General features: G+C 49.9%; 1 protein-coding gene across 1 annotated transcript in view; it reads left to right on the forward strand.

Moving 5' to 3' along the window:
• Window positions 1-8,931: 8,931 nt before the first annotated feature.
• VSTM4 (V-set and transmembrane domain containing 4) overlaps window positions 8,932-12,892 on the forward strand; it is an 89,531-nt gene continuing 85,570 nt past the window's right edge. The window contains exon 1 of the mRNA XM_031460978.2: window positions 8,932-9,036. Coding sequence (XP_031316838.1) covers window positions 8,982-9,036 — 55 coding nt within the window. The 5' untranslated portion in view covers window positions 8,932-8,981. The remainder of the gene's footprint in view (window positions 9,037-12,892) is intronic.

Genomic DNA, 12,892 nt, shown 5'->3' on the forward strand with positions numbered 1-12,892 from the left:
TTACAAAGCTCTTTATGTGATGTGTCCTCATTTCTTGTGAAGGTTGAAAGCTGAGTGAGAGGGTGATCTTGTGAGAGAGCCAGGGAGGGCGCGCAGATGAGAGAAACGGTAAAAACGTAGCAAAGCTGGGAAAGAAAACAAGATGGTGCAAACAGGGCTCTGCAGGGAGAGGAGGGGAAGGCATGGCCGGAGGATGAAGGAAAGATAAGGAAGTTGGAGAAAGGAGATAGATGGGGAAAGAGAGAAATGGCAGATGCTGAGGATGACACATTGACCAGGGACTGTGACCCATTCACAAAGGGGGGTCCAGGTAGGAGGCTGGAGGAGGAAGTTAAGGGTTCATCAAAGATGATGGAATCCTGACTGACCCTTCCACTGGGGGTCCCTGGAATGCTCAGTAATGGATGTGTCCCGCACAAATTTATAGGTTGAAATCTTAACCCCTAGGACCTCAGGATGTGATCTTATTTGGAGATAAAGTCTTTAAAGAGGTAATGAAAGTAAAATGAAGTCATTATTAGGCTGGGCTCTAATCCAACAGGACTCATGTCTTTATAAGAAGAGATTGGGACACAGATACCCACAGAAAGTCCACGTGAAGACACAGGGAGAAGATGGCCGTCTGCAAATCAGGGAGAGATGCTTCAGGAGACGCCAACCCTGCAGACACTCTGATCTTGGACTTTGACTTCCAGACCTGGGAGACGATACATTTGTTGTTTAAGCCCCCATCTGCAGTGTCCTGTTACGCAGCCCTAACAGGTGATTACAGATGCCGAAGATCAGGAGCCCGAGGCAGGCGGGCAGCAGCCAGGAAGGCTCGAGTAGATCCGTGTTTCCCGCAGGGAGCCTCCCAGGTCCCAGGCCCTCAGGAGAGCAAGCACACAGCAGGTGTGCCATCCAGATCTGCTGATTTACATGCCCGGAGTGGCATATTTACATTTGAGACCAAGAGGCTGACTTTTGGCAGAGACAGAATGGCTTCCCGGCCCCGAGCACTCAGAGTGCTCTGGGCTCCAGACAGAGGGCTCTGCAGAAGGAATCTGGTGGCCCGGAGTCTGGTTAAGAGAACACAGTATGTTCCCTTCCATTCTCTTCTAAGCCTCTAATGCTTCCCTTGTGGGTGAGATTGACCAGAAGGCCCTACTGGGAAATGGGCTCAGCCAGGGATAATGAGGGTCAGGATGACTGAGCCGTAGGGAAGATGGAACCAGCAGTTCATGAAAATGCCAAGCCTGACGCCAGAAGCCAGACCCTGTGTGTGTGTATGTGTGAGAGAGTGTGTGAGTGTGGATGAGCGTGAGTGGGTGCACACGTGGCACTTGCTGCTCTGTACTGGGCTGTGCCTGGCTGGGGTTGGAGCACAAGGACCTGGAGAGAAGGTCTATGAATGATGCTCTGACCCCCGAGGTCTTGTGGACACTCTGCTGCCGGACTTCCTGCAGCTCCTCCCGGGGCGCACACACCCAACAACTGCCCAGCGAGGTACCATCAACCTCAGGACAGGAGAGTGAGAAGTCCCTATCGCAGTACTTTGCAAACTTGAATACTATCCTTGCAAAGGCCTAGAACATTCTTGCAGGGCCCGTGTTGACTTTTTGAGAATGTAATTATTTACTTATTTTGTTAAATTTTCTTTTCTTTATTTATTTATCTTTTAATTTTTTTTTATTGAGTTATAGTCATTTTACAATGTGGTGTCAAATTCCAGTGTAGACCTTGTTGACTTTGTTCTTGCTCCTTAAACAACGACTTAAACAGCACAAACTCATTCAAGTGTAGAGCTACTTGATAGTGATAAAAGAAAAACAAATTTATGAATTAAAGACAAACACAATTACAAGAGTTGTAAAACTCAAACTGACAACATTAGTTTTAAGCGACCGTTAAGCCTGGTGTTTGCAAAACCAAGTTGCCTCTTAAGTGAATATGGGACTGGATGCAAGGCGGATTCTTCTGCGGGTGATGAGTCCTCTCTGCTGCGTGCTAAAATGACACAATCTCCCAGTGTGGACACTATGTAAAGCTATGCCATCTGAGGACATCCTGATTGCCAACCCATATGCAAGCAAGGCACAAGGAATCAGGTGTCACCAGATGTTTCTTAGGTGCCAATCCAGAAAATCCATGTGCTTTAAGTTTTTTTCTAGATCTTCCTAAGTTTTAAGAGTTCTGTTAGGGAGGATGAGGAGCCCTGGGGCCCTATTTGGGAAAGAAAGCCTGGGAGCACTCCAGTGGAACATCCCTCCTCCATTCCAGACACTCACCCACTGCTTCCCCCACACCCAGGGCCTGGGCTCTGGCAGGAGGGACACAGAGATGCCTGATGGCCAGTGTCTGGTCTTGGGGGTCAGACAGTCCAGCAGGGATACTTATGATGGTGTATGTAGAGGTTTGTATAAGAAACTGCGAGGGCACTGAAGAGGGGACCAAATTCAGCCTCTGAGGGCTTGGAAGGCTTCCTGGAAGAGGTGATGCCTCTTTAAGCTGAGTCTTGAAGAAATAAAAACCTAGCAGCCCTCTGGAGGGGCAATTAGCTCAAATATCCCAAACTGAGCTAGGACTGGGGCTCTGCATTTCTCGAATAAAGACTGTCATTATAAATAGGGAAAAGAGGGTTTATTTTGTCTTCTAGAGAGTTCGCCCCCCTGTCCCCATGATCTCCTCCTTGGGCAGTTAATGGTTCAGTAATTTCATCATCAGAGAGCCATTCATTGACTTAAGATTTCTTCTCTATTTTAATAATAATATCCTTGGAAAGCTCTCATACTAAGACAATATCAGCCTGTTACATGTTAGTGTGAATTAGTTCATCAGCCAGCTATATATCCAGAGAAAGTCCCTGAGGGAATGGAAATGGAATTTGGGTGGGACTGTGAGAGAAAAGTGGGACCAGATCTTGGAGCTTACCTGCGGAGGGGTGGGTACCAGGAAGAGGGAAACATACCCTGAAGATATCTCGTCTCTCATCCATCCATGTGTGGAGTGGGCTGCATGTGTGTGTGCAGTCAGGGGAGTAAAAAGGTAGGTAGAATGGGCTGCTTTCTCACTGAGAGAGAGGAGGTTACTCAAGATGCTGCACAAAAGACTAGCTTCCTGCATCTTGCCCTGGGATGGAGGCTTGAGCCTGGGCCTGGAAGCTGCCTGGGCTCTGCAGCTACCAGCCAGGCTTCCTCTTTTTACAGCCCTGGCTTTGTTTGGGTCAGTGTTTGGGAGGAGCCTGAGCAGTCCTGACTCTGATTTTCCTGGTCCACGGTAGCTGAGAGCCAGACTCCACATTCCTCTTGCAGAACAGAGAGGGAAGCCAGGCTGGCAGTGCGAGACTCAGCTTGAGGACGCCTAGTCCGCGAGCAGCATGCTGACCTGGAGCTGATGTAAGACATCAACAGCCAATTTGTACTTGGGCACGGCTCTGAATCTTGTACACCTGCTTCTCACAAAACCCCCGAAGCCCTCTGCTGCCCCAGTGACTTCCCTTCATTCTCTCTGTTTCTCAGCATGGACACGATCGCCACTCTGTGTGGACTGTCATTTCCCATGCAGGACTATCCATTGCATAGCCCGGCATTCGCGTTACAGCCTCTGCCTCCTGAAGGCCAGTTGTGTAACCACTCTCCAAACCATTGTAATAATCAAAAACGGCCCCCGCATTTCCAAAGACCCCCCCAGGGGGTCCACGCTGCCCACGGAAGGGAGTGACTGACTGTCTCTCCAAGAACAGACCCTGCCGAACTCCATCACTGACCCATCCTTATTCGATTAACCCAAAGTATTCAGCACCCACAGTACACAGTGCAGGTGGAGCAGGGAGACCAGGATGGGTTCATCCATGAGGGGCTGAGCTCCCAGCCCCAGACCTCTGTGGCCCAATAAAGGCTGCTCCTGAGATACATCTGAAATGCACAAGAACAATGAGGTGTCTCCTCCCAGACTTCTCTTTGTTTTTCAGCCCCAGGTTAGGGTCAGAGGACGACGGATTTTCTTGGTTCTCTTGTTTTGTTTTGGGATTAGCTGCCCCTCTCTTTGATAGCTGACCTTGGCGACAGCATCTCCAGTCTCCTGGCTCCATACCCCCGTCTCTCTCTGTCAGTCCCCTTTGTCAACCCCTTCTCTGCCTACCCTTTCAATAATAACCTGCCTTCTCCTCCCCCTCTTCCTCCCTGCTGTTATGGGCTGAATCGTATCTCCCCCAAAATTCGGATGCCGAAGTCTTAAAACCCTAGGAGCTCAGAAAGGGACTGCCTTTGGAGATAGGGATTTTTAAGGAGGTAATTACATTAAAACGAGGTCATCATCAGGCTGAGTCCTAATCCGCTATGCCTCGCATCCTCCTGAGAAGACTGGAGAAGGACACTGACACGCACAGAGGGAAGACTAAGGTGACGACACAGGGAGAAGACGGCCACCCACAAGCCAAGGAGAGAGGCCTCGGAGAGAACCAAAACTGCTGACACCTGAATCTCAGGCTGCTTAGCTTCCAGAACAGTCAGGACAATCCATTTCTGTGGTTTCTGCCCCCCCCCCCCCCAGTGTGTGGCACTTTGTTATGGCAGCCTGAGCAATGACTTCCTTTCTTTCTCACTGATGAATTCACTGATGCACCTCTGAACCATTTACTGATGGCCCACACAGCACTGGGCACTGGGCGAGGATAGGTTTCCTAGGACTCAGCGCTCAGCCCTTCTCTCATCTCAGAGGCCACGTCCTGGACAATGGCACTCATGTCCAAGGCATCTGACATTGGCCTGAGGGTGACTCAATTGCCTTTTTCTTTCTCTATCCTCCCTGTGTTTGCAGATTGTAAATTTCCACCATTTCTCTTTGATCTTCCGTCAACAGTATTGGAGATATTAGACTCAATGCAGCCCCTGCCTCCAAGCCTGTAGCAACCCTAGTGATGTGCCCTATGTGATGCTCGGGGGACCGTTATGACATTTCCCCTCCTTCATGGATGGTACCTGACATCATTGGGGTGCAGTACAGACTCCCGGGCCTCACATTTGGGGGCGCTTGAGGGCTTGATTCCTGCCTGTCCCTCCATCCACATCTCACTCCCCAGACTCAATGGCTCTTCTGGGCCCTCAGAAGCCACCTGTGGGACTTGAAAGTCCTATGTCCTTTAGCTTCTGTGCTTTGACATAGGTTGTGGAACAGGCCCTCACTCCCTGCTGGTGGGACTCTGCTAGCATCCTTTAAGGTTTGATTCAAGCACTGCTTTCGCTGTAGATGTTTCTAGCCCGACTAGGAAGAGTAAGTGGGCGTGGCTTCTGTTGTGGTCAGTGATATAGACAATCTGTCCAGTTCTTAATTCCGCCCTCATTCCAATTCCTTCCATCTGGAACCTTCTAGAAACTATTTCTTTCTGCATCCAGCCAGCCTGCAAAGCTTGGCACCAAGCTCACAATCACAGCTAAAGGCATGGAATGACCCTAATTTATATATTATAGCTTAGTTTGGAGAGGCTGTTTCTTTTTCTTTCTTTCCTTCTTTTTTTTAATTTTGATGGAGGGACTGGGGATTGAACCCAGGACCTCGTGCATGCTAGGCACACACTCTACCACTAAGATATACCCTCCCCCTGGAGAGGCTATTTCTACCTAGATATACTGTCAGCCTTACAGCTGCACATTTTCTTATCTTTAGGGAAAACCCAGTGCATTCCACACCCCTTCCCTAGTTGTGCAGGGAAAAGATGCTGTAGGTTTCATGAAAGTTCCACCATCAATGGCTCCTGGCTTTTCCTTCGGATTGGATGGACGCATCCCCTGTAACCATGATCTCTTCTTTCATATCTTCCCTCCCATCAGTCACAGCCGAAACCTCTTTTATCCAGTCTACTCTTTGTTCACTCCCTATTGGTGATAATTCAAGCATGCAACTAAATGCTTCTAGCTATACAATGCCTGTGAGCAGTAAGGAGAAAGAAAGCTTAACAATGACTTGTGTAAACCCAGACTGAAAAAGCAACACAGGAATTCGCCAGATCCCTTAGAAGAGGGGATTTTCTTTTCTTTGGTGATTTTAGTTTAGGAATATACTTGCTGTGCACAGAATCAAGCTGGTTACAAAACCACGCCACGCTGTTTCATCTCTGACTCAGATTTTAGCAAAAAACTGAGTAACGTAAGAGAGAAAGGAGACCTCCAGACCCCAGCCTGCCACGTGATAGCAGAATGCGTCTATTTTCAGGGAATTTGGATTTCTAAGATTCTTTTGGTGGTGACCTGTAGAATCAGGATTATTGGAGTAGGGCCTCCACATAGCTTAGTGTTCACAGGGACCTGGATCAACTTCAGAACAGTCTGAACACTCGTCCAGAAACCCCAGACAAGTGGGGAGTTTTAGACGAGATAACTTGTTAAAATAATTGGATTGGGTTATGCTTCTAATTCAGAACACAGACCTGATGGAGCCAGGGGCTGGACAAATAAGTCGGTGGAGGGTTTTCAAATTGTCCTAAGGTTGTGAGTGAGTCAGCAGGCAGCAGGGTGAAGGGACATATCTGGAAGACCTTTGCTATTTAGTTCAGAACGGCTGAAATACTGAATCTCATCTGGGTCATTGGTGGTGTCTCCCCTGGGGACTGGGTACGGGTCCCCATTCTTTTGTTATACAGCAAAGATCTTATCAGGATGGTTTGGTAGATTGTTTGGGAAGCTGAAAAGTACTACGAGAGCACACAGCCAAAATGAGAGCAATATTATGTATCGCAGAACTTCAAGAAAAGCCCTTTCTAGCTCCTAAATCCCCAGCATGGCATCAATTTTTTTGCAAAGAGAAAGTGAGGCAAAGGGTGGGCATGTAAGTCTAATACTGGGTAGAATACCTGCTCAGTTCTGCAAGGAGAGATTGATGCTTAGAAATGATACAATGACCAAAGCAAGAATTGACTCCTTGAAGTGGGGCCAACCTGTGCAAGCAGTCCCTCAACTTTCCACCAACGGGGAGTAAATTACAAGCACAAAGGTTGAGGTGGGAGGTCACAGAGGACAGCAAACAGTCCAGCCACTTTTTTAGCTCTGTGCCCACATGTAGTCATGTTGACGTGCCATTTTATGTGCATCACCCTCATCTGGACAGTGAGGTTCAGAGAGGCTACGTTGCCCAAGGACCCACAAGTGGTACCCAGGGTGGGATGCTGGCTGGCTTTCAGAATGAGTGCTCCTCCTCTGGCATCCTCTCCCCTGTCCTGCCAAGTAGTGTCAGAACCCAAGTTCCCTGTTCAGTCGGTGGCCCAAGAGCCCTAGACAGGGCTCTGGTCCCCTTTGAGCCTGAGTCTACTAATCTGTAAAATGGAGCTTGGGATCTCTCAGGGATGGGGTGTGAGGCTTAGTTGCTCATGCATGCAATGGTTTCCAAGCTCTGGTCTGGAAGTCTCCCAAGAATGTCTGCATTCCTGGGCTGTAGGATCCAGTTTGACACCAGTTCTCGTCCTCACTTCTTGTCCTTGGCATCAGACCCAGAGACCTTGCAGGCAGCTCTCCATTGTCCCCTCAGTTCCATCACCAGCTCGATGCGGAGGGACGGGACTGCTTCCTCCAGTCAGGCTGCCTGGATGGTCAGTCCAGTCCCTGTAGGGCCCTGCTCCATGTGAGAGTTCCCACCTGGGAGAGTCCAATGGAAACCCTGGACCCCAGGGCCCCAGGAAGTGCCTGGCCTTTAGAGAAATCACAAGGGCTGTGCACCCACTGGCCTGGGCTGCAGGGTGGACGTTCCCCGTGGGACCCGTCCTGGGGCTGAGCACCAGCAGGCAGCACCTCTTCTCTCTCCAAGCCTTCCTCACCCTTATTCACTGCTCTTAGAGAAAAGGAGGTGGGGGGCCTGTTCTCTTCTTCCTCCAGGGACCCACTCCAAAGCAAGGTCCACCTTTTGTGGAACCCCACAAAGCCCTGCCCTGACAGACACACACAAAACCTACCTAACGTACACTTTCCTTATTCTAGTGATGCTGGACTAACACAGTCAGGCTCAGATCCCAAATTTAGAACCATGGCAAAGAGACCAGGCATTGGCTCAGGTGATATGGGCTGAGTGGTCTTGTCATCGTTCCCTGGCTGTGTGACCAGGGACAGCCCCTTCATCTCCTCTGCTTCCTTATCTATAATCATAATAGTAAAGAACTGACGTGCACAGGCCAGGGGCCAGGAGCAGTACCTTAACTGGAACTGTCTTACTTGGTCTTCTTAAATGTCTAATGAGGGATATGCCCACTTTCCCATTGTACAGATGGAGGAAACTGAGGCACATGGAGATTAAGTGCCTCAGAGTCTCACAGGGGCAGGATTCAGTGACATGGTGCAAAGTATCTACCCTAGGTCTGTGGGTGAGGGCACCCTAAGCTGCCATTATTATTTATAGCGTCCACAGCCTCTGAACTTAACTGCATAGACCTCAATTTTCCAAGGGTCTCCATCCCTGATCCCCTCCACCTTCCTATGGAAATTCAGCTTCTCCTTGGCTCCCAAGGTCCCTGTGAAGCGACTGCAGGAGGTCAGCTGGGCAGCAGGCTAGCCATGGGTCAGGGAAGCCCTTGCATTTGGTAGTCTCCCCTCTTAATCTCCAAGACGCCCTCCCCTTAGCAATAACTGTGTCTGTGATGCCAAGAACCTGCCAATGCCGCTGCAGCTATGTCTTTTCTGTGTCTGAGCAATCGCCTCCCAGAACCTCAGTTTTCACATCTGTGAAATGGGGGTGGTGAAATGACAACGCCTGCAGGTGGCGGAGCGACGGCCTGCCGGGGCTGCGCCTTTGCCCCGCGCGGCTCTGGGCGCCCGGAGGCCCTGGCCCGGCGGGGGCGGGCGGCCGGAGGGGCGGGGGCCGGGGGTGGGCCGTGGCGGGGAGGGGTGGGGAGGGGAGGCGGGCGCGGGGTGGGTGGGGAGGGGAGGCGGGCGCGGGGCGGGCTTCGCAGCGGCCGGGCCGGGCGGGCGGGCGGGCAGGCAGCGGCGCTGCTCCCGCGTCACAGCGCCAGGCGCGGCGGGGAGATGCGGCTCCTGGCGCTGGCGGCGGCCGTGCTGTTGGCGCGGGCTCCGGCCCCTGGTAAGCGCGCGGGGCCCGGGCGGCTCGAGGACCCCGCGGCTGGGGCGAGGGCGGCCGGCGCCGGGGAGGCCGGGGATCGGGGCTCGGGGCTCGGGGCTCGGGGCCCGGGCCTGGCCGGGAGGCCCTGCCGCCTCCGGGCCGCCCCCTCCCGCGGGCCCGGCTCTGGCCGCCCCGGCGGCGGGGCGCAACGGCGCCTGCGGAGCGTCCGGGATGCGCGGGCGGCGGGCAGGGCCGGCGGCGCCCCTTCCTCGCTCGCCGCTCTGCCGGGATCCCCGCGCTCCGCAGAGACCTGCCGCAGCCCGGGGCCCGTCCAGGGGCCAGGCCGCCGGCTAGAAGACAGAAGCGGGAACGTGCGAGCCCTAGTTGTTGGTTGTTTTCTTTTTTCTTCCCAACAGCCAGCGCCGACAGCTGTTGGCACGTTAGTCTGGGCAGCGACTTCCCTTGAACTCTCTTCGGGGAGTTCGTCGGAGGACCCAGTCCGAAGGGGCTGGACCCGCGCCGGCCGGCGGTTGGGGTCCGGGGACTTGTTCGTGGGCTTTTTGCGATGACCAGGCTTGGAGAGACAGGGGGTCCGCAGCTAGATGTAGCTGGGGACCCTTTATCAGAGCCCCCTGCTTTAAGAGCAGCCACTGCCCACACTGCTGGCTTTCATTTGGGATTTCTGCTCTCTCTTCTAAGTTGCTGAAGATTTGTCTTTCTTTATTTCCCAGCTGAAAAGGCTGTGCTGGCTACAATAATAGTAATAATGAATATATCAATGGTACTCACATTTCTTGGATGCCTGTTGGGTGCCACGGTTGTCTCATTTAATCACAACAGTGCTTGGATGTAGTGGTGACAAGAGTAAATATATATCTCAGTGCTTTGCAAACATTAATTCAGTTAAGCTTGCCAGTAACTTCTGAGGGAGGTGCTAATATTATTACCCCCATTTTATAGGTGAGGAAACTGAGGCCAGGTTCATGAGTCGACTTGCTTTAAGTCGCAAGGCTTGTTTAAGTGGTGGAGCTGGGGTTTGAACCCAGGAAGCCTGGCTCTAGGCTGCTCCGACTGGCTAGGCTGTGTTGCCTGTGTTTTGTAAGTAAGGGGGCTGATGCTCAGAGTTAAGCAGTTTTCCAAGGGTGACCCAGCTGCCAGATGGTGGAGCTGGCATTTGAGCCAGCCTAGATCAGGCTGAGGGGGAGGGACTTGGATCACGTGGGGAAGAAATTTACCCGTTGTCCCCTGGCTACCAGTTTTCCAAAACGAATAAATCATCATTTTGGAAAATGTTCCTCCTTTCACAGTTGTCACTATCTTGGTTGACAACGACTGGAGGTTTACTGAGATGGTTGGGCCAGGGCAGCTCTGGTAGCCAGCAGCTAGTGAGGTACAAAGGGGACACAGGGGTCTTTGTCCCCCCAGCTCCATAACCACCTTCTTTTCTTTTTTTTTTAATTGAAATATAGTCTATTTACAATGTTATATTAACTTCTGGTGTACAGCGTAATGTTTCAGTCATACATATACATACATATATTTGTTTTCATATTCTTTCTCATTATAGGTTACTACAAGATAGTGAATATAGTTCCCTACACTATACTGTAGAAACCTATTTATGTATTTTATGTGTAGTAGTTAGTATCTGCAAATCCCAAACTGCCAGTTTATCCCTCCCTCTCCCCTTTCCCCCCAGTAACCATAAGTTTGTTTTCTGTTTATGAGTCTGTTTGTTTTGTAAATGAGTTCATTTGTGTCCTTTTTCTAGACTCCACATATAAGTGATATCATATGGTATTTTTATTTCTCTGTCTGACTTACTTCACTTAATATGATAATCTCTAGGTACATCCATGTTTCTACAAATGGCATTATTTTATTCTTTTTTATGGCTGAGTAGTATTCCATTATATATACATGTGGTGTATGTATATCACAATTTTATCCTGTCATCTGTTGATGGACATTTAGGTTGTTTCCATGTCTTGGCTGTTGTAAATAGTGCTGCTATGAATATTGGGCTGCATATATCTTTTCAAATTAGAGTTTCCTTCAAATATATGCCTAGGAATAGGATTGCTGGATCTTATGGTAAGTCTATTTTTAATTTTTTAAGGACTCTCCATACTGTTTTCCATAATGGCTGCAACAAATTACATTCCCACCAACAGTGTAAGAGGGTTCTCTTTTCTCTACACCCTCTCCAGGTTTTATGGTTTGTGGTCTTTTTCATGATAGCCATTCTGACCCGTGTGAGGTGATACCTCAATGTAGTTTGATTTGCATTTCTCTGATAATTAGCAATACTGAGCATTTTTCATGTGCCTATTGGCTGTTTGTATGTCTCCATTGGAGAAACATTTGTTTAGGTCTTTTGCCCATTTTGAGGTTGGCTTGTGTGTTTTTTTGTTATTGAGTTGTATGAGCTGTTTATATATCCTGGAAATTAAGCCCTCGTGTGACTACCTTCTTAATCACAGGTGCTGTCAGAGAGGATGCCCCCGGAGAGGGGATTTTGGGGGTTGGGGACATTCTCATGTTTCCAGGGGACCTCAGGAGCCTTGAGAGCTGGAATTGGGGAGCATTCAAGGTCCAGTTTGGCTGTGCTCAAGGCTGTCTAATAATGATGCTGTAACTTACCACGTGCCCTCATTCTTCTTGGCGTTTCACCCACAACGCCTCCTCACGATCCCCCAAGAGACGGCCTGGCAGAACCGCTTCATACCTAAGTCTGGACCCTTACCCGCTGCACTTTTCTACCTCTCCATTTTGAGGTGAAGCAGAGCCTTAGATCTTACTTGGTCCCACCTTTCATTTTATAGAAAAGTAAACTAAAGGGTGAAACATTTACTCAAAGCCAAGCTGTAGTCCAGATTGGTGGTTGAGGGTTGTCTCTGATGCCAGATGGCCTAGGTTCCGAATTCCAGCTCTGCCACGTGCTGTGTGAGCTTGAGCAAGTGGCTTTGCCTCTCTGGGCCTCAGTCTTCTTGCCGTAAAATGGGACTAAACATAGTATAAAGATAAATTGAGAAAATCCATCTCAGGTGTTTAGAACAGTACTTGTCCTGGAGTCCAAACCCATCAAATGTTAGTGTTTATCATTGATCAAAGCCGTGTGTTTGTCCTGGATAAGAGCTATTTTAAAGTGACGGGCTTAATATGAACACATTATCCTCAAGGCTGGGTCTGGTTCTTGCACCTCTCCTTGCTTGATGCTCGGTAAACACTGGCTCCTAGTGTCGTGGGTTTTTAAGTAATACAACTGCATTTCTTTCAGAGATTTATTTGTCATGGATTCAGACTCTCTCATAAGAATGAGATTTTCACTGCTGACTGGTACGCACAATTTTTCATTCCTTGTCAACATAGAGGTTCTTGGCTCCCTGAAATGAGTGGAGCCAATTTCATCAGGACAGAGAAGTGTGATGCACAGAGCCACCAGCACCTCATTAGCCAGGTCAGAACAGAGGGACCCCAGCCGTGCCCAGCTCAGCATCCCAGGCCACGCAGGCGCCTTGTTCTGTTAGAAGTTCTGTACCCGCTTGTACCTGTAAGTTGCTGACTTCGTTTTCATGATGAGTGTGAAGCAGGGGGCGGGGATGAGGGAGAGGGAAGGGCTGTGTGTTTTAGGCTTTTTTCTGAGCTGTTAGTGCTTTTCACGACATTATCCAAATGGGAACAAGAGGATTAGACCTTATAAATCTTATCCACAGGAACTTAATATTCGCTTACAGGCAGAACCAGCTACATCATTTGTGGGAACCAGTGCAAAATGGAAATGTGGGGCCCCTCATTTAAAAATTGTTGAACTTTTAAGAGAGCAACAGTAGAGGTTAAGTCAAGTGGTGAGGGGGCGGGGCTCCAAGCATAGGGC

This window comes from Camelus dromedarius, chromosome 8, assembly GCF_036321535.1.
Source record: "Camelus dromedarius isolate mCamDro1 chromosome 8, mCamDro1.pat, whole genome shotgun sequence".
In the NCBI taxonomy this organism is placed as follows: Eukaryota; Metazoa; Chordata; class Mammalia; order Artiodactyla; family Camelidae; genus Camelus; species Camelus dromedarius.